This window comes from Oreochromis aureus, linkage group 9 (assembly GCF_013358895.1).
Source record: "Oreochromis aureus strain Israel breed Guangdong linkage group 9, ZZ_aureus, whole genome shotgun sequence".
Taxonomy (NCBI): domain Eukaryota; kingdom Metazoa; phylum Chordata; class Actinopteri; order Cichliformes; family Cichlidae; genus Oreochromis; species Oreochromis aureus.
In genome coordinates this window covers 35,652,183-35,670,276 of record NC_052950.1, presented here as the reverse complement: position 1 = coordinate 35,670,276, position 18,094 = coordinate 35,652,183, and the positions used below count along the sequence as shown (strand labels likewise).

At 40.9% G+C, this 18,094-nt stretch overlaps 1 protein-coding gene across 2 annotated transcripts in view; it reads left to right on the top strand.

Annotated features, from left to right (window-relative positions):
- Window positions 1–18,094, top strand: part of nebl (nebulette) — a 122,931-nt gene that overhangs the window by 38,064 nt on the left and 66,773 nt on the right. For both annotated transcript variants that reach the window (XM_039617192.1, XM_031740828.2), the window contains exon 4: window positions 6,787–6,894. In XM_039617192.1, the coding sequence (XP_039473126.1) occupies window positions 6,787–6,894 (108 nt within the window). The remainder of the gene's footprint in view (window positions 1–6,786; window positions 6,895–18,094) is intronic.

Genomic DNA, 18,094 nt, shown 5'->3' with positions numbered 1-18,094 from the left:
GAACGTCTGTTTAATCTGTGCCAGTTAAAGAAGTTCTGAAAGCAAAAGAGTGTCCAAGCCAGTATTAGCATGGTCTACCTACCAGTATTACCAGTATTAGCATGGTCTACCTACCAGTATTACCAGTATTAGCATGGTCTACCTACCAGTATTACCAGTATTAGCATGGTCTACCTACCAGTATTACCAGTATTAGCATGGTCTACCTACCTAGGGTGAGGAAGGAGGTACAGCTGAGTATAACTGACACAGGTAAAACAGTTACGGGTGGGCTGACAGACATGTAGAGCGAAGAAGACAGGAAGTAAACCAAGAACCTAGAAAAAAAACATGAAGCTAAACTTCAAAGTAAAACAGAGACAAGACTCACAGACACGACAGCAGAGACAAGCTCAGAGATGAGGCAGAGGGGGGAACAACAGGGAAGCACTGAGGGAACTAAAACTACTACAAACAGAACAAGGACATGAAACCAAACACAGAGCGGCAAAAAATTCAGCACTTAAAAAAAAAAAACGTAAATAAAAACAACAAAACACTCAGTAATATCACAAAGGATTAGGAAACTATGATTAAAGTAAAAAATTATCTTTGTTTCTTAAAGTTATGAAATGGAAGATTAACTTATTTCTTCTGATTTTTGCTAATAATTACATTTTTAAAAAGTCATTATTATGTCAAAATTATAATAGATGCTGTTTGGGTTCATACGAGAGCATGAAGCTGCTGCACAGAAAGTACAGCTGTTCATCCAGGATAACTAAAACACCGCACAGCTGCATGTAGCAGGCATCACTAAAGCTAGAGACAGAGTAGGGCACTTCCTTGTATTTCAAAATAAAGCACATCCTGTGAGCACTTTCCATAAGAATACTAAATTATTATTATTATTTATCATGATCTTTATTTAGGTCTAAACACTTTCACATAAACAGCGTGCTTCAGAATTCCTTTGATAAATATGTGAAACCAAATCATCTAAACCAAAATAAACACTTTTCCATCTCTTGGCACTGGTTGGCCTTTTACATACAAAAACATTGTCAATATCATAAAACCACAACTGACCAAAGATACAGATCCACATCGACTGAGGGGAAAATAAATGTTTTATTTTGTACAGCTACACAGACCCCACAGGTCTGTGTAGCTGTACTATAGTCTCCATGGTTTGTACACTGGATTCATATCAGCAGAAATGGGTTAAAGATCCACTAACATCTCATACATCTATGCAGCAGGCAGATGTGGAGTGGGAACCACTCAAATAAAGAAGGTGCATCCCCAAAATTTCAACAGTGGTGCGTTTGTATCTTCTCCTTTTTGGGTGTGGAGGTTAACTGAAATAAACCTGGAATAAACTTAAATCAGCATCAATATAGATGTAAAAACTTTAATGTGTCATTTTTAGCATTGTCTTTGTAAAAGATGCTTTTTAAAATTCCTGCCCTATTCCCTTGTGCCGTGTAGAAGGTGGAAACAAACCCTCTTCTTCCTCTTCTTTATTCCTGCCCACTCGCCTGCTCTCACTGTAGGTCATGTTTAAGTCTCTTTATATTAGCTCTGACGCTCACAGGTTCTGCTTCAGGAAGCTGATTGTAACAAACAGTGACACTGTGTAGCATCAGTGTGCTTACATTACACACACTGGGAAACCCCACATATGTTCAGCACTGACCTCGTTGTGTAATGGCACAGAGGAAAGGATGAGACATGATCGTGTGACCTGGTTATGGTTGGCGCTGTCTGTCTCAAGCATGTGGATTACATATAGGAAAATCACAATATAAAAATCTTCATGTTTTTTTCCCCTTGGAAATTGCATAAAATCACCAAACAATGATTTTGCACTGCAAACCAAAATCATTTGGTTTTCATTAAAAGTTATTGTGAGATCAAATGAACAGCTCCTGTTTTATTTGGTCCGTCTGAAACTGCAGTTTTTCATCGTTCGGTCCAGCTGATCACTCATAAAAACCTAAACAGCCTCACAGACCATCTCACACAGTCCTGAATGATCAGCCTCAGCACATTTTAAAGACCTCGTAGTATCTTAGTAACCTAATAGAGCACTTTGCTCTCAGACAAGCTGACTTGTAAATGGTAAATGGTTCTTATATAGTACTTTTCTACTCGACCACTCAAAGTGCTTTGTACAACATGCCTCATTCACCCATTGACACAAGTACTTTTGTCTATGTTTTTTCTGTGCAAGTGCTTCCGAGCTGTTCTAACTCCAGAGCTGCAGCCACCCCGATGTGGTTCTTTGACTTTCTAAAAGTAGACTGGGATGCAGTGGAACCAGCTCCCAGTTTATGTACCCTGTGTACTTCAAGGATTAGCCTTAAAACATCCAGTATTGATAAAGCTTATTTTGAGGGTTGGATCAGGTGACCCTGGTCATCCCTTAGTTATGCTGCTTTGGTTCAGGCTGCTATGGGACAAACCCTGATGCATCTTCACTCCCTGTTTTCACCTTTTGTCTTCTCTCTGTTGGAGTTTGTTTTGTCCAGTTTGTTGTCCGTGGTCTCTCTATGCTCCATTTCTCTCTCCTCTTTCTTTCATCCCCCTGACAGTCGAAGCAGATGACTGCCCCTCCCTGAGCCTGGACTTCTCTTCCTGTTAAAAGAAGTTTTTTTCCTTCATTTCATTACCAAGTGCTCCTCATAGAGGATTATTCGATCATTGGGGTTCTTCTTATAATAGTTTAGTAATAGTTTTAATTGAAATGCGAAACTCTGTCACCTCAAACCGGACTCATACAGGACACAGAGATCTGTGTTCAGCCATTTCTGTAACTTCCTGAAACCAGTGAAGCAGATGAAGTAACCATGACCATATAAAACTATAAAACTGTTCCACTCCAGTCTAAAAGGAGGAGGTAATGTTACAGGCTACAAAAAAGGGTCCCCACATACAGCAAAGGACAATCAACAGTGCATGAAGTTGTGCTGCTGTCAGTTGTGATTTAGTGCTTTGCAGATGAGATCACTGATTCGTATCCACAAACTCTGTAAAAGATTGATGCTTTTCCATCGTTGCCATCTCGGTGTTTTGACATCAGACATCAGAGCGCAGGTGAGAGACTCACAGAGACTTTTTTTCACTCTAATATCCAAAGTGAAACCAGCGATCGTGACTGTAAACTCATCGGGAAAGTTCACAGATTGATGATGACAACTGATGGTTGTTCTTAGATTTCTATTCAATCACACTTTGCTTTGAAACCAAACAAATCGCCCTTTGTTCATCGTTAGCTTCATGGTGACTTCAGTGTAGAAGCCACATTAGTTTTATTATATACAGTCTACGGTCATAACTGTGGAGAAGACGTAGCAGTCTTACCAAGTTAAGCAACAAATAATTTTAATTAATTGAATGTAAAAAAAAATGATCCAGACTGGCTGAAATTAAATGCACTCAACCAATCAAAAATGGTCAGCCATGCAAGCCCCACCCCCACAGTCTACTTTTGTCCAGTTTCTCGAGTGTGTGTGTGTGTGTGTAGTTTAGCTCATTAGCTTGTCATATTAGCTCTGCAGGGAGCCTTGGACTGATGAATGGGGATTTAATCTGCTTTGTAATGAGAATGGGGGCAATCACTGTGAGAGCAGAATAACAGAACACACACACTAACGCTATGAGTCATATTCCTGCATTTTATAGCCTTATGCAACGCTGTTCTGAGGGCTAATGGACTGTTACTGATGACTGATAGGCACCAGCAGGATGACATTAGGTCCAAACGAGCTGCAGAGTGTTTCCTCTGAAGGTCGAGCTGAAGTGCGGGCGGGACCGGAGAAAGAAATGACCGCCCGCTTGTTATCGTTGTTGTCTGTGGGCTCTAAATCATCCACTCTGCCTGCTGCTTGGCAGGGACACAGCACTGGTTTGGCTGACCCTGACTCATTTACAGACCTGTGATCAGAGTCAGCCTGCCCTCATAGAGAAACAGGGTCCTGCAAACTGAAAGTGAATGTGTTAAACTGTGTGGAGAATCCTGAACATACAACATGATTCAAAACTAAAATGTAAAAGTTTTAAAGAGCCGATTAGAGTCTGTATCCAAGGATAAAACAGAAACACCACAAGAAATCATTCTTTTAAAACGTATCTGCTCATTTAAATGCCAGCAGCGCACTTCAGAAACGCTGAGTTAAGGGCATGTTTACCGCTGAGTTGCATCACCTCTTCTTTTAACAAGACCCTGCAAGTGTTTGCCTTTTAAAACTACAACAATTGGTCTCCCGAGTTCCCAGATTTTTTATCCCTGTTGTTTGATTTCAGCTGCTGGGTGACAGGACGGACGACAGGCGGACCAGTTTAACAGCTGTGCTGTTGGAAAATGTGGAATATGTGTCAGTGTGGAATAAGCAAGTCTTTTCCTGAAAAAGATCTTGTCTGGATGGCAGCACATGTTTCTCCAAAAGCTCAGCATTAATGAGGCCTCCACAGATGTACAAGTTACCCCTGTCCATGTGTGCCGATGCCCCCTCACTCTGTCATACAGGCTTAAGATCCAGTCCCACCTCTCTTTATTCCACGGCTTGTTGTGATTGGTCAGACTGGAGTCAGAAGGCGACAGTGTTGCTGGATTTGGATCTTTGCACAGTTGAGTTCAAACTTTGTGTGGATGCAGTGATGAGTTCACTGACAGTGGTTTTTAGCAGTGTTTCTGAGCCCATGCAGTGATTTCCAGCACAGAATCAGGTGTGTTTGAGTTCTGCCTGAGGGCCTGAACATCAGTTACTTCTCTGGATCTTTGATGATAATAGATGATGAAACCTTACATTGAGAAGCATGATTGTTAAATCGCTGAACTATTTGAACATGCTGTCTGTCACAGAGAGGTGAACTCCTCCCCATCGTCCCTTCTGATAGTCTCAGGCTCTTTGGGATGTCCTTCTTATACCCTGTCATTTTACTAATCAACACCATCAGTGTTGGCATGGTTTTATTTTAGCTCTGCACGACGTTTCCGGTCTTTTGTTTCCAAAAATCATTGCATTCTGTTTTTATTTACGCCTCTCACAGCGTCTCGCTCTCACTTTTTTGCAGACTGGGCTGTATGAGTCTGAGTTTCATTCATGAGTTGTTTATCAACCTCTCAGTGGAAGATGTGGCTTCAGAAGAGATCCATGAAGTGAAGCTTTCTGAAGCCACTCTGGATGATAATCTTGTCATCTCGACTTGTTTGCAGCCATAATGTCCTAATCTTCAAGACTGTGTCATTCGCAGCTTTATCTCAGCACAAGGCAATTTTAAAAGAAGTTTTCCAAAGTAGCAGCTCTGCTTTCAGTCATTAAATAACCATCAATCAGTCAGATAAACATTATTTTAGGTACACCTGTGGGCCTGAAATAACTTTTCCAGATCATTAGCCAAACTGTCTCTGTGGGACTCTGTGAGGAGCGAGAATAGTCAAGCAGTGAAAATCAGCTTCTAAAGCCAGAAATAAAAACTTCTTTTCTTTTCATATCCTGCAGATCGAGTTCCAAACGTACGCGGGGCAATTACAGCATATTTAAAGTCCTTTTCACTCTGTGTGAAGTTGATTGTTGCTGCGGCCTATCTGAGCGCCGAGTGGTGTAATTATTTCTCACTGTGTGGGCTCACTTACAGGTGAAATCCACCTTCAGATATCATTACACGTCATCACGGTTTTGTTGCTTTCATGAGACCGTACCTGAATTATGTAGTTAATTAGTTCGTGAACCACATCGTGATCGCAGCCGTCTGCGGATCCTCATCCGTCTTTTCTCCCAGAGGAAACCGAACCACTGCTCTTCTTAAAGCCTTACTACATAATGAAAGAAAGTTATACACTGTCTCTGAGTTTGGATACTTCTGTTAGTACACTTCCACACAGTCCTGTTTGTACTCTCTTTTTGACAGGCAAGTTGTGCAGGTATTGGAAATGACTGTTGGAAGAAGTTCTGAGTTGTGACTCCCTTGTGTCGGTTTTCTGAATGGATTTTTGCACGAGGTCTGTTGTTGAAACTTTCTTTCAGGGTGCTGATGAAGCTCATGAGGCTCAGCAGGTGAATCTCACGCTGTAAGGCTGCAGAGGCCTGAGTTTGAATCTGCCCTGAGGCGGTTTACTGCAAGTCTTTCTCCCACCTCTCCTGTCTTGTCTAACTAAATAAAGCCTTAAAACACAAACTTTATAATATTTTTCATGTTTTGTTTTTCAATGTAAAACACAGACATAACACATACATTTTAAAGCTAAGCGGGGATAACTTGTGCCACAGAATAAAATGTTAAAAACATAGTATTGCACCATTTAACTGCTTAATTGTTGAGTCAGCTGCTGCTTTTTGCAGACATTTGCAACTTGTCGGGTGTCTGACTACATAAAACTGAAGTCTAAACTAATGTAATCCTCCTACTGGCTGAAAATAGTTTCGTGGTTTCCATGATTCTTCGGTGTGTCAGTGAGTGAGGCTGAGAAATGCAGCTCCAGTGTTTCATGTTCATCCTTTTGACCGTTATTTGTGCACCACCTGCGTACTTGCTGTGCTCGTCATGTAGCCGCACTTGTCAGTGTGAACACGCTTGTGCACTGAAAATAGCAAGTGTAAGTGTGGAAGTACTCGACTGGAGACGCCGAGCTGGTGTTTGTCTTTGTGCAACAGTCTGACAGACGTGGACGAGCTAAATATTGCAGCACATCAAATATAGATAGAGTCCTGTCAGTCAAACTGCCACATCGCTGAGAGATGCTTTCATATGATGACTGTCCCTTTGATATGAAGTGTCTCGTCCCCTCTGCTCCTCCTGCAGGTGAAGTATAAGAAAGACTTTGAGGAGAGCAAAGGTCGAGGGTTCAGCATCGTGTCCGACACTCCGGAGATGCAAAGACTCAGAAGGACTCAGGAGCAAATCAGCAACGTATGAACACACACACTGATACACACTAAGCTACTGTTTGTCGCTCTGTATATGAGAGTGTGTGTGTATGTGTGTGTATGTGTGAGGATGCACTCTGGTCGGTGAGCACAGTCTCTTACACGCACACACACAAAATGCCCTGCAGCGTTTTGACGTCAGCTGTTTGAAGAGGAGCATCTTCTACAGCCATTAGTGTAAGTGAGCACGACTTCCTATTTACTGAATGTAAGCAAAGTAGGTTACATTATGGATGTTTCTGACAGGCAAAAGAAGAAGAAGAAGAGAGGTTTCTGGGAGAGAACAGAGGCAAAGGGGAGCGTGAAAGGCCAGAGTGCACCACTGCAGGTCCATTCAGGGCGTAAAGAGGAGAACGATCTAAATGACTGAGTAATAACACACAAGTCTTCAGACAAGCTAGAAAAAGGGAAGACAGAGAAGTTTGTGGATGTTTGAATGTTGTAGAATAAATTGAATGAAGTTTGAATTTATTACCAATAAAGATTAAAAACTATTGATTGTTTTTACAGTAAATGAATGATTTCAGACCTGCAGTCCAGAAGTTAGTTTGTCAGTAATGCAGAAGTTACTACTGTTGTGATGTTGAGTCGTTTAAAATCAACATTTAATGAACTTTATTGTTTGTGATAGTTTTCTTTTTGTGGTGTGTGTGAGAGTGTGTGTGTGTTTATGCACACAGATGTTCTACAGATGTGTCCTGATGACCAGACGACACTCGGTGGATGATGCTAAGGTCTGTTTGTTCTCCTTCTTGTTGTCGTTTTCTGTCTCCTGTTTTTAAACCAGTCTGATTGTTTTACTTTTGTATTTCTGCATTTATAAAACATGTAAAACCAGAAGTCGTGTCTTAGAGAAAATTAAAAAATTGGTCATGAAGTTAGGATCATGCACTTCTGCTCCTAAAAAGCAAAAATCATCCAGCACTGCTGCACTTTTTACTAACTTTACTGTTGCCAATCATGCTGGATCTCCTCCACCGATTCAAAATATTCAAAACCATTCAAACAATTAAATAATAAGCTCATAATAGTTACATTGTGACACACTCAATAAACTATAAAAAAGCGTGCTCTGACTTATTATCTCTCTTTATCAGTCCAAATATATGTTAACATATAAATTATATATATTCTTGGAAGACTGGTGGACTCTTTGCCTTCATGTTCTTCTAGAGATTTTCTTTAGTTTTGTCGTTAGTGGGTAGTGAAGTGCACTTGTGAAGTTGTGCTTTTGTGGATTGCTGGGAAAAGTCAGTGTGGAATATGTTTGGTTTCATGTAAGTGGAGCAAACTAGGAATTGGGAAAATGCTACTTTGTATTTGCAGAGCTGACCTTTGTGATTTTGGTTTATATATTATTAGATCTTGAATGGCTTGTATGGTTGATTTATTGGAACTCCATTATATTTTTTCCATGTTTTATCCTGGGAATCAGGGATTGTGTGATTAAGGAATTACTGGATCCTTTGTGGAGTCTGATTCTGTCTTTTGGGTCCGTTTTGTGCAGATTTGCCCTGTTTGAAACCAATGTTCCCTCTAAGCTGCGCACGTGCGCAATTGCGCACTGCTGGCACGGTCTCTGCGCACAGAAAATCGGCGTTGCGCACAAAAAAAATCTAACCTGAATTGAAATTAAAATTAAAACTTTAACAATTCTGTTTTGCAGTGTTAGTCAGTAAGTGACTGGCTGCTCCTGTATGGGATTAGAACGATGCCACCTTATCCTATAGTCCAGCCAATAATGCGATTCACATTCGTATATACGCAGCTAATCAACGTCGTTGACAGGCTATGACAGCGTCCTTATGTGCCGACACCGGTGTTTTAGCTAGCAAAGCGGCGTGGCTGATGTGCAGTGAAGCCACATTAATGACAACATGTACAACCATTGGAGATGTGAGCAGGACAGACGGAAAAAGTGTGGACTTTATACCAGTTTTTAAATTATGTTGATAGGCCACGTAAAACCAGAGTTATGATAAAAATATCTGCAATGTTTGGTTTTCTTCCTGAATACTATCGTTGTTTATATTTACTGCGGGAAGAAACGGTAAAAACGGCATTTTATAAGGAAAACGCTCGAAAGCCTGTGAGCAAAAACAAAACCAACCCCCACCCTTTCCTATTGGTCGAAAAAAGTACCGTGTCGACCAATCAAAAAATGATATGGCAACGTGGCATCTAGTTGTTAAGAAACGGGAGGAAGTTTTAGGAGTGACGGCGGTGTTTTGAGATGTGAGAGATTTGAGACGTTTAGCGCAAATCTTGTGTAGTTAGTGTGTAGTTAGTGTGTAGTTAGTGTGTAGAGTAGTCAATAGTTTTGTTGTGTGTGTCAGAACAATGAGGCGGCTGCTGAATGTTACAGGTGTTACAGCAGTGATACATCTCCTGTTGTCAGGCCTGCAGGTATCAGGCTGTTGTTCTCCTTTATCTCATAGTGGACAGAAATTATTTTTGGAGTGGCACAAATAATTTGTGTGGCATCAGATTTGATGCAGAACAGCTGATTGTTCTGTAAATAGTTTGAAATGTTTATTTAAAAAAACGCCTTGGCTGCATTAAAAAAAATAAATAGCTGCAAAAAACTTTGTTTGCCAAACTGAGTTATTTTTTTTGAAGTAGTAACTATATAATTAATTGCCCAACATTGGTCATTATATCCTGTATTTTACAGACAGAGAGTTACAGACTCTCCCAGACCACAGACTCATAATACAAGTCAGAGCTTTATGAAAAAAAAAGAAAGAAAGTTGTGTTTTCAAAATTGGAGTTCAAGTTATTTTTACTTCCAATAGTGTTAACATATTACACAGGTCATGAACAAGATTTTTTAAATTTTCATTGTAAGTGGGCTAAAGCAGTTAATTAAAAGTAGTCTAACATAAATGTAAATGCTGTAATTTGATTACTTTAATAAACCATGTAACGTGGATGGATTAGATGCCGGCGCGACCGCAGTGCACACGTCTGATGTCGCTCACAGTGGTCCAAGGGACCGCTCAGGGAGTTTGTGTGTTCACTCAGACACATGGAAAATTAGAGGGAACATTGTTTGAAACGCCCAAATGGAAAACCTCTCACTAACAACAACAACAACAAAAAAAACAATCATTTGAAATGTAACATATAGAAAAATTTGCATGTATATTTTATGGCTAAAACAAAACCCAACTTGACTCTGTGCATGTTGCCAGTGACCTGTTAGGTGTTAAGAGGTTAAATAGGATTTAGTAAAAACTGACATGTGTGCAGAAAATTCTCAGATTGATTTATATTCAGTTTCATTTTCTGACCTGTTTCCATCCACAACATCTGAATGACAGTAGATGGTTGAGATGTGTCATCTGTTGGGAAACCCGCTCACTGTGCAGAGGAAAACCCCTCAGATTCCCTGATGTAGAATCTGCCCAGGCTCAGGCCACTTTAACCAACCACCATCCATCTATGAATCCTGTCATGTCAAGTTTAGGTTCAACGCTGTTTGTAAACAATTTGGAGAAAGGAAAAAATGACGTGTTAGAATTGTAATTTAGATTTTTGATTTTCATATATAGAATGAGAGGTGAGGTATGCCCAGCACGTGTCCTCGGTCCATCACAGGACTAACACACAGAGACGTGTGAGCAGTGTGGCCCTTACATTACCCTGAGAAACTTGGGAAACAGTTCAGTTGTGTGGAAATGAGATTGAACAATGTTGGACACTGAGATTCACGTTAATCATACACTACATATTTAACCATTTCTTTTCCCTCGTCTCTTCTGCATTTTTCATTTATTTCCAGCCTGTCGATCTTCGGCTCTGCCTCTGCTTACCTGACCGAGTGATCGCATCATTCCGCTCCGTTAGCACAAACTCTCTCTCCTCACTTGCTCTGCTTTAATTAGGACACACATTGGCTCTCTCGCTCAATTGCTGTGACCTTTAACAGCCCACATTTTATTTTATTACTCAGCTCTTTTCAAGGTTGACTTGGCGAAAGAAAGATGAGGGGGATAAGTGTGAGGAAGAGGAGGTGGACAGAGACGGAGAGAAGCAGTTCCATTTGATTTGAGTTGAGTATGATCAGCAGCTCGTGTTTTATTAGGAAAAATGTTTCATGCTAACCGCTCGTACACGCTGATGGGCGCCGTGGTTCGTCGTCTGTCCTCGAGTCTCATTGCTATGCTGAGGGAATCCAGATGATGTTAATGATGTAGCTGTGGTGATTAAAATGAGAACTTTTTCATGTTCCTCACGTCAGGCTTCAATCTGCTTCCATAAGTGCGTCTGTCGTGTGGCTGAGGTTTGAAATTCTTTCTCAGCTTCCCTCAGTTTTTATTACCCGCTCTGATGCTGCTGTCACCTAACGAAGAGTAATTGGCCTGGAAGGCGGCGCGAGCGTCTGTTTTGGAATTCTTACACTCAGTGATGGAGATCCTGTCACTCCTGGAGTTCTGACGAGCTAAAACTTTATACAGCTCCCCCCTGTGGGATCGAGCACCAGCGCATTAGCAGGAGATCATCACATTTAAAGTGCTGAGTTGGACCTGCTGCGTATCACTTGCTTCATCACACCCCTCCAACACCCTGCCCCCAGCTGACAGCCTCTAATCACCACCTGGCCATTTTTAGAGAAGCTCCAATAAGTTTGTCACACAGGTCTTCACACCTCCCACATCCAGCATCTTCCACTCAGGGTTCACTTCTTCAGCCCCGACTGTCACTTGGTTTCAGCTTTAACCTCATAGTCAGACTGAGACCTGTGTTAAATTAATAAGTGACTTTTACATGTAAGAAACCATCAGGTTTGACTTGATGACTTGCTTTCCTGACTTTATTAAAGTAATTATGCTGTATTTTATATAGTAGTGAAATAATTGATGACAACTGGGCCGATGCTGGTGGTGGTATAGATGAAGATGGAGCGCTGAGTGACTCGGGTGAGGCGGAGACGGGGAGGAGGGGGGTCGCATGAATGAGAGTCTGAAATGAAGGAAGTGAGATTTAGTGCGCACAGAGCGGAGGCTGACTGGGTAAAAGAAGAGGATTAGACTAAAGTAGTGAGTGTGACAGTACTCAGCACGGACATACGTGGGAGAGTGGAAGTGATGTAACGGACAGAGATTAACCTCGACCCTGCTGTCCTGCATGCCATTATTATGTTCAACATAACAGGTAATATTAATAATCTGCAGCTATTTATCCAGAAGGATAGAAAAAGCCTGATTATTGCTCAGTTTAAGCTCCAAAATTACGCTGTAAAGCAAGTACAGTGGTGTTAAGATGAGTCAGTTTATTTTATAAGTGTGTTTAAAAACTCTAAATGTCAAAATCAAAACTCAGTTTGGTTTAAAAGATAAAGAATAAAAATAGTTTTTTAAAGGATTTAAAAATGTTCATAAAGGGGACGTCCATCCCAACATTTAGGAATAACTGCTGTGCAGTTTCACCTCTGTGGTGCATCAGCTCGGCAGATCTCTGTAGAGTAGAGAGAATGTATAAATATAAAAACAACTATAAAGTCTGAATCATTGGAAACTGTCAGACGCCACCAGGGTGACATGGCCTTGCTTGCGTGTCCCAGCAGAGTTCAGTGCAGCTGCAAAAAACTGAGCAACAGCAGACTGGCACCTGAATGAAGACCATTACAATAGTACAATGGGAGAGCTGGGACCAAATGAAGGCATGCTGAATGAGAGCTTCCCCTGCGTGAGTGCCTTCACGTGCATGAAAGTAATTTTCATTTAAACTGAAAGTGTTGTCAGCGATCGCTGCCAGGTTCTTTGCAAACAGCAGATCCTTAAAGAGTCGAGGTCAGGGCATCCAGAAATAACACAGCTGGTTTTCTGTTTGTTTAAATTAAGAAAGAGTGATGTCATCCGCACATCACAGTGAAGGCTAATTAGAAGGAAAAAAATCATCTGCAAAAAGCTGCAGACGAGACGCGCTTCAGCTTCACAGCGCTGGTATGACATAGTTTCTGCTGTCAGGAACAGCAGCAGGATTTGAGTTTATCTGTAGTGAAGTACAGTATTTCATTAAAAAATCAACTGTTGAAAGCCTGAAGAGAAATGTGTTATTTCTGCTGAGCTGTGGCTGGCAGCAGCGCTGGTTCACATCAGGACGAGATCACAGGGACTTCTCCCAGGAACAGCTTTGTGTTTCAGAATTCATTAACAAGATCTGAGGAAAGACACAAAGAGAGAGGGAGAGAGCTCCTGGTCAGTGAGGAGGCTTCCTTTTCTTTTTTACCACCTAGAAAAACTCCCAATTTAGCTTCAAGACGAGACCAAAGCAGCTCTTTCCCAGAGAGTCGTGTTTGCTGTGATTCTGGGTGAGGCTGTGATGACTGCAGGCCCAAAGCCAGCCAGGACTCAGCTGTTTCTCAGGCCACTGAACCACTGATGTGTTTAAAGACCTGATTTACTGTTTGACCCCTGAAGGGTTTGGATTTCTGTGAGTGCTGGTAAGCACAGGAATATCAAGTAGAAGGATAAATATTGTGAGTATTAAAGAGAAAGTGCCCCAAGCCGATGGCATCACCAGTTATGAAAGCATGCTGGTCTGTAACAGAAGTCAGCAGTGCATCTTCTTGCCAACATTATTCAGTTGTCATGGTAACTGATGCATTTGTATATTTTTTTACATTTACAATTAAATGTGGGAGGAAAATGCTGTTCTTGGAACAAATACGTCCAGGGAACTGATCCTGATTTCTAACACAATCCGATAGTAGAGTTTTGCAGTTGTATTTTCTTCACCGCGTTCACAATAAAAACTTAAAATAACAAATTTCTTTAATGTGATTGGGCAAAATAAATAAATAACAGATTGTTTCTTGTGTAAATGGAAACCTCCAAAGCTGAAAAAAGAAGCTGAAGTGCGAAAGGCTGCAGTTCCTCTAGTGGCCACCAGAGGCTGGCTCCATCAGCGAGTCAGTCCTCAACTTTACAGCAGAAATAAACTTGCTTACAGCCTGCTGCAAAAAAGATTTTGGTTTCTATCGATACTTTCCAACATGGTGACTACAGTAAAGTGCGTGAATTCTATTATAGCTCACTGATTTGGAGACTGTCATGAGTTTAAAATTAGGGATGCAACTGCACTGACTGACAGGTGGAGCTGCCAGTGTGTGTCCATTAGCCCTCACCTCTGCTAATTTTGTACTGTAGTGGCTTCTCAGCTATCTTTGTCTTACTGTTTTTAATGCATTTATATGGAAATTATTTGTATGACTTGAAGCAAATCTCTTAATAAGTGGAAGATAATCACTGGTAGGATGGATTAGTCTATTACATGGCATCGATTAGCAGATATGTGTGTCTTTGTGTTGCAGCTTCCTAACCAGGCTTGCTCATGTTATCAGAAAGCTTATTTCCTCACCTCCTCAGCAGGGAGGGGTGGTGCAGTGAGCTCAAGGGCCAGTGCCAGGGAGGTTGGAGGTAGAGGTGGACATGATCTAACTAATGTGGTTTCTCCCTGTTTATAGTGAGGTCGGAAACCAGGGACAACAGAGTGCGAGACAGGTGGAAACCTGGTGGCGCTTGTGCTGAACCCGGGAAACAGTGTTTATGTGTAAAGTCATTAAAACAATAAAGCAAAACGGGAACAGTGTGTCGGGTCACGGTCCTTTTACAAAATCCTAACATGCAGCAGCCAGTTCAGACTAACTGCTGTAAAAGCCTCAGAAAGCAGAGTGCACAGGCAGTGGGTGAGGTGTTTGTGGCTACAGTCACTGTCATGTAGTTTACAGGCTGAGCTGGTGATTGTGTTTTAGTACCGTTCAGGCTCTGTGTGGATCCTCGGTAGACAAGTAACAGTTTTATTTGCTGGCTGTGAAACCTTTCAGTTTTGGGCCGTGCACATTCCAGTACAGAGATGTTTTTACCAGTTTGTGATGTAACTTTTTTTTCATATAATCAACAACAATAGCATTATCTACAATAAAAATCATTTGTCCACATTTTATTATTTTTTGCTTGATATGCATATTTTCTTAATTCAGAGTCATTTTGCTGTTATATGTGGATGATTCGGTGTTAATGGTGATAAATGAACCCTTTGTTGTTGTGTTGAGCTGTGATTAGTCTTTGTGCAGTCTGGTAGCAGATGGTCACTCGGTGCCTACGCGGTCGGATCTGCTGCGGTCGGTCTTTATAAGGTCGACGTCCTGTTTACATGGACAGCCATCTGACACCCATATCCCAGAGCCAGATCACCTGCAGTCTGCGGCTTGATTTTGGAAAATCATTCATACCAAACGATGCTGGATTTGAAGGAAACGGTTGTTACACAGTTTAATTCTGCACCTGTATACGGTTTGATTACAAAAGAAAAATAAACAGATAAAGTATTTAAATTCATTAGTGTGTAATATCAGATAATAGTTCAGTAATAAGCTTTAGGGTGTACGTGATTATTTTATTTTGGAAAGAGTCCCAGCATTAAAACTTCAAATGTAAATATAATATATAACAGTCAACACCAAACTTAAGCCTGTGACGACCCAGAAATCTTCTGTGGACCATCCAGAACTTTAATCAGAACTCTGAACATCACCTAAAATAAACTATGTTTTTATGTTTTCACTGATTCATTCTGAGCAGCTGCTTGATGGCGTTTATCAAAAGTAGGGCAGAAAATTAACAATAATATGGTTGTTTTAAAATTTCATACCTTTTTTTAATTAATTATTTTTATTTCCAAATATATTATTCTATGCACTTCATTTCTTAATTACTTTCCAGTTTAGCATTGCAAACAGGCCAATGCCTGTTTAACTGTCATGGAGCGTAAGGCAGATACACCCTGGACAGGTCAAAGGTCTATTGAAGCACCACCAGATCTGAATATTTAAAGACATTAAGTTGTTTGACATTAAATACCAGGTGAGGCGGGAACACACGGGCTCTCACTTCTGGTGTTAATTTATCATGAATGACTTCTTGTTGTCCAGCTGTTCTCTTCTGTGGCCACGTGGGCCTTGCTTAAATGTTCCAGCAGAGTTTGATGTTAGCCGCAGACCACGCTTTGGGAATCAGTGATAACATTATATTTTCACTGTCATGGATTTATATTGATTCTTTTTCATGTATGAAAGTCATTGATGGTGTAGCTAACTCAGATCTTTTTGGTCTTTTCCTGAGTGCTGCATGGGTTTAGATTTTGTTTGCAGTCAGAAAGCTGCACATCTGCACATCTGCTCTGCAGAAAAATAAAAAGAAGTCAGCTGGAGATGGTAAATGGACTGATTCTTATATAGCGCTTTTCTACTCTCCCGGAGTACTCAAAGCGCTCTATACAACATGCCTCATTCATCCCATTCATACTTCTAAACTCAAGTGCAAACTAACCAACATCCACACTCTGATGAACGCATCGGAGGGCAACTTGGGGTTAATATCTTGCCCGAGGATATTTGGCATGCAGACTGGGGAAGCCAAAGATCGAACCACCCACCTTCCCATCAGTAGCTGAGCTGCTCTACCACCTGAGCCACCAGGATGGTTCATCTTTTTAGCAGCTACACGGTTGGATCTTTATCTCAGGGCACCAAATGCAAAGCTAAATGAAGCCATGAACTTGGACTTACACTCTTCATTAAAAATCTTCATTAATCTTCATTAATAATAATAATATAGACTCCTTAAATAAGAAATTTCCTGACAACTGATATATATGTATATATATATATATATATATATATATATATATATATATATATATATATATATATATATATATATATATATATATATAATGTACATAGACATTTTTAAATGAATATGTCAACGCTATGCTCGTAGTTAATCAGTTAATGTGGGGACCAAGGCAGCATGGCCCAGCTGATTAATATTTGTCTGTTTGTAAGTGGTGAATTCCTTCCAGCATACGACACCTTCATCCCTGAACACACACAGACCACAGTCACACAGTCACACAGCTCTGGTGCCCCTGTCTTTGTTTCTGGGCAGCACACACTGTACCCACAGCTGGCACCGTGACTGGGATGAGGGGCATGGCGGTGATAAGGTTCTGAGTAGTGGGCTAAATGTAGAAGGTAAAAATGATAAGAGGGCACTCGATCAACATGAGTCTGAGAAGACATTCAGCCATCGCAGGAGACTAGACGAGGCAGTGCAGTCGCTCACAGGTTTCACTGAATATATAGAGAAGCGAGAGGCGAACACGACATTACAGAAACTGAGTGAGTGTGGAAGAAGCTCAAAGTTTGACAGCAAAGAAGGTTTAAAGGACCTGGAGTGGAGGAGTGAAGTGTTAGGAAAAAAGTGACAAAACTGAGTTATCACTACATCGGAGAAGGTTAATAAGAAGCAGTGAGTGAAACCTGAAAGACCGACATACGCAGAGGAAGCCAAGAGCACAACATGGAAAATCAGCCACAGGTTGAAGGTGAGAGAAAAACGAGTGAGCTGAATGTGAGGTGAAGGTCTGAGGACGTAAAGTTGGAGATCTTTGGTGTCTAAATGAAAGTAACAGCACACAGTAACCTGCAGCATTAGGAGATGACTTATCCTGTAATGTAACTGTGACTGTTATCTTATTCTGAAAAGCCAAAATTCAACCTGTTGTCCAGTGAGCACAAAAGATGACCTTGATCACAGGGTGAGGATGACTTTGAGGAAGCTGTGAGCACCAGATGAAGGACGACTGTAAGATGGAGGACTGTGACAGGAGGCTGCGATCAGCCTCTGAGCAGGCTCGTCTTTGCTCTATGACGCAGCTCCGATGTGTCTTTACGGCTTTTAAAGCAAACCCAGATGATCTGCTCGGTGTTTTTCTTCCACTCCACCTGAAATCAGACCAGTTGTGATGTTTGTATTTTAGCTAGTTTGTGTTTATTAAATTATATTTTATTTAAATAAACTTCTTGTGTGAACTCTACTTTGAGCCAGTTCATGATGAATAAAATCTGATCAAATATTTTTGCTTTACTTCCTTTCTGATCTTTGGGTACAGGCTACATTGACTGCAGAGTTATATCTGGTGCTTTTCAGCAGAGTTATTATTAATTCTGTCCCAGTGGTAACTATTAGTGTTATTACAGTTTGATGTTACACAGAAGTTGTGTTGGTTTCAGGGTTTGTGTTGTGTTTGAGTTTAAATTTCTGTTTGGTTGTCATCGTCATCGCAATGCTTGAAGTTTTTGGATTATTATTAGTTTTGGGTTCCTTTTGTTT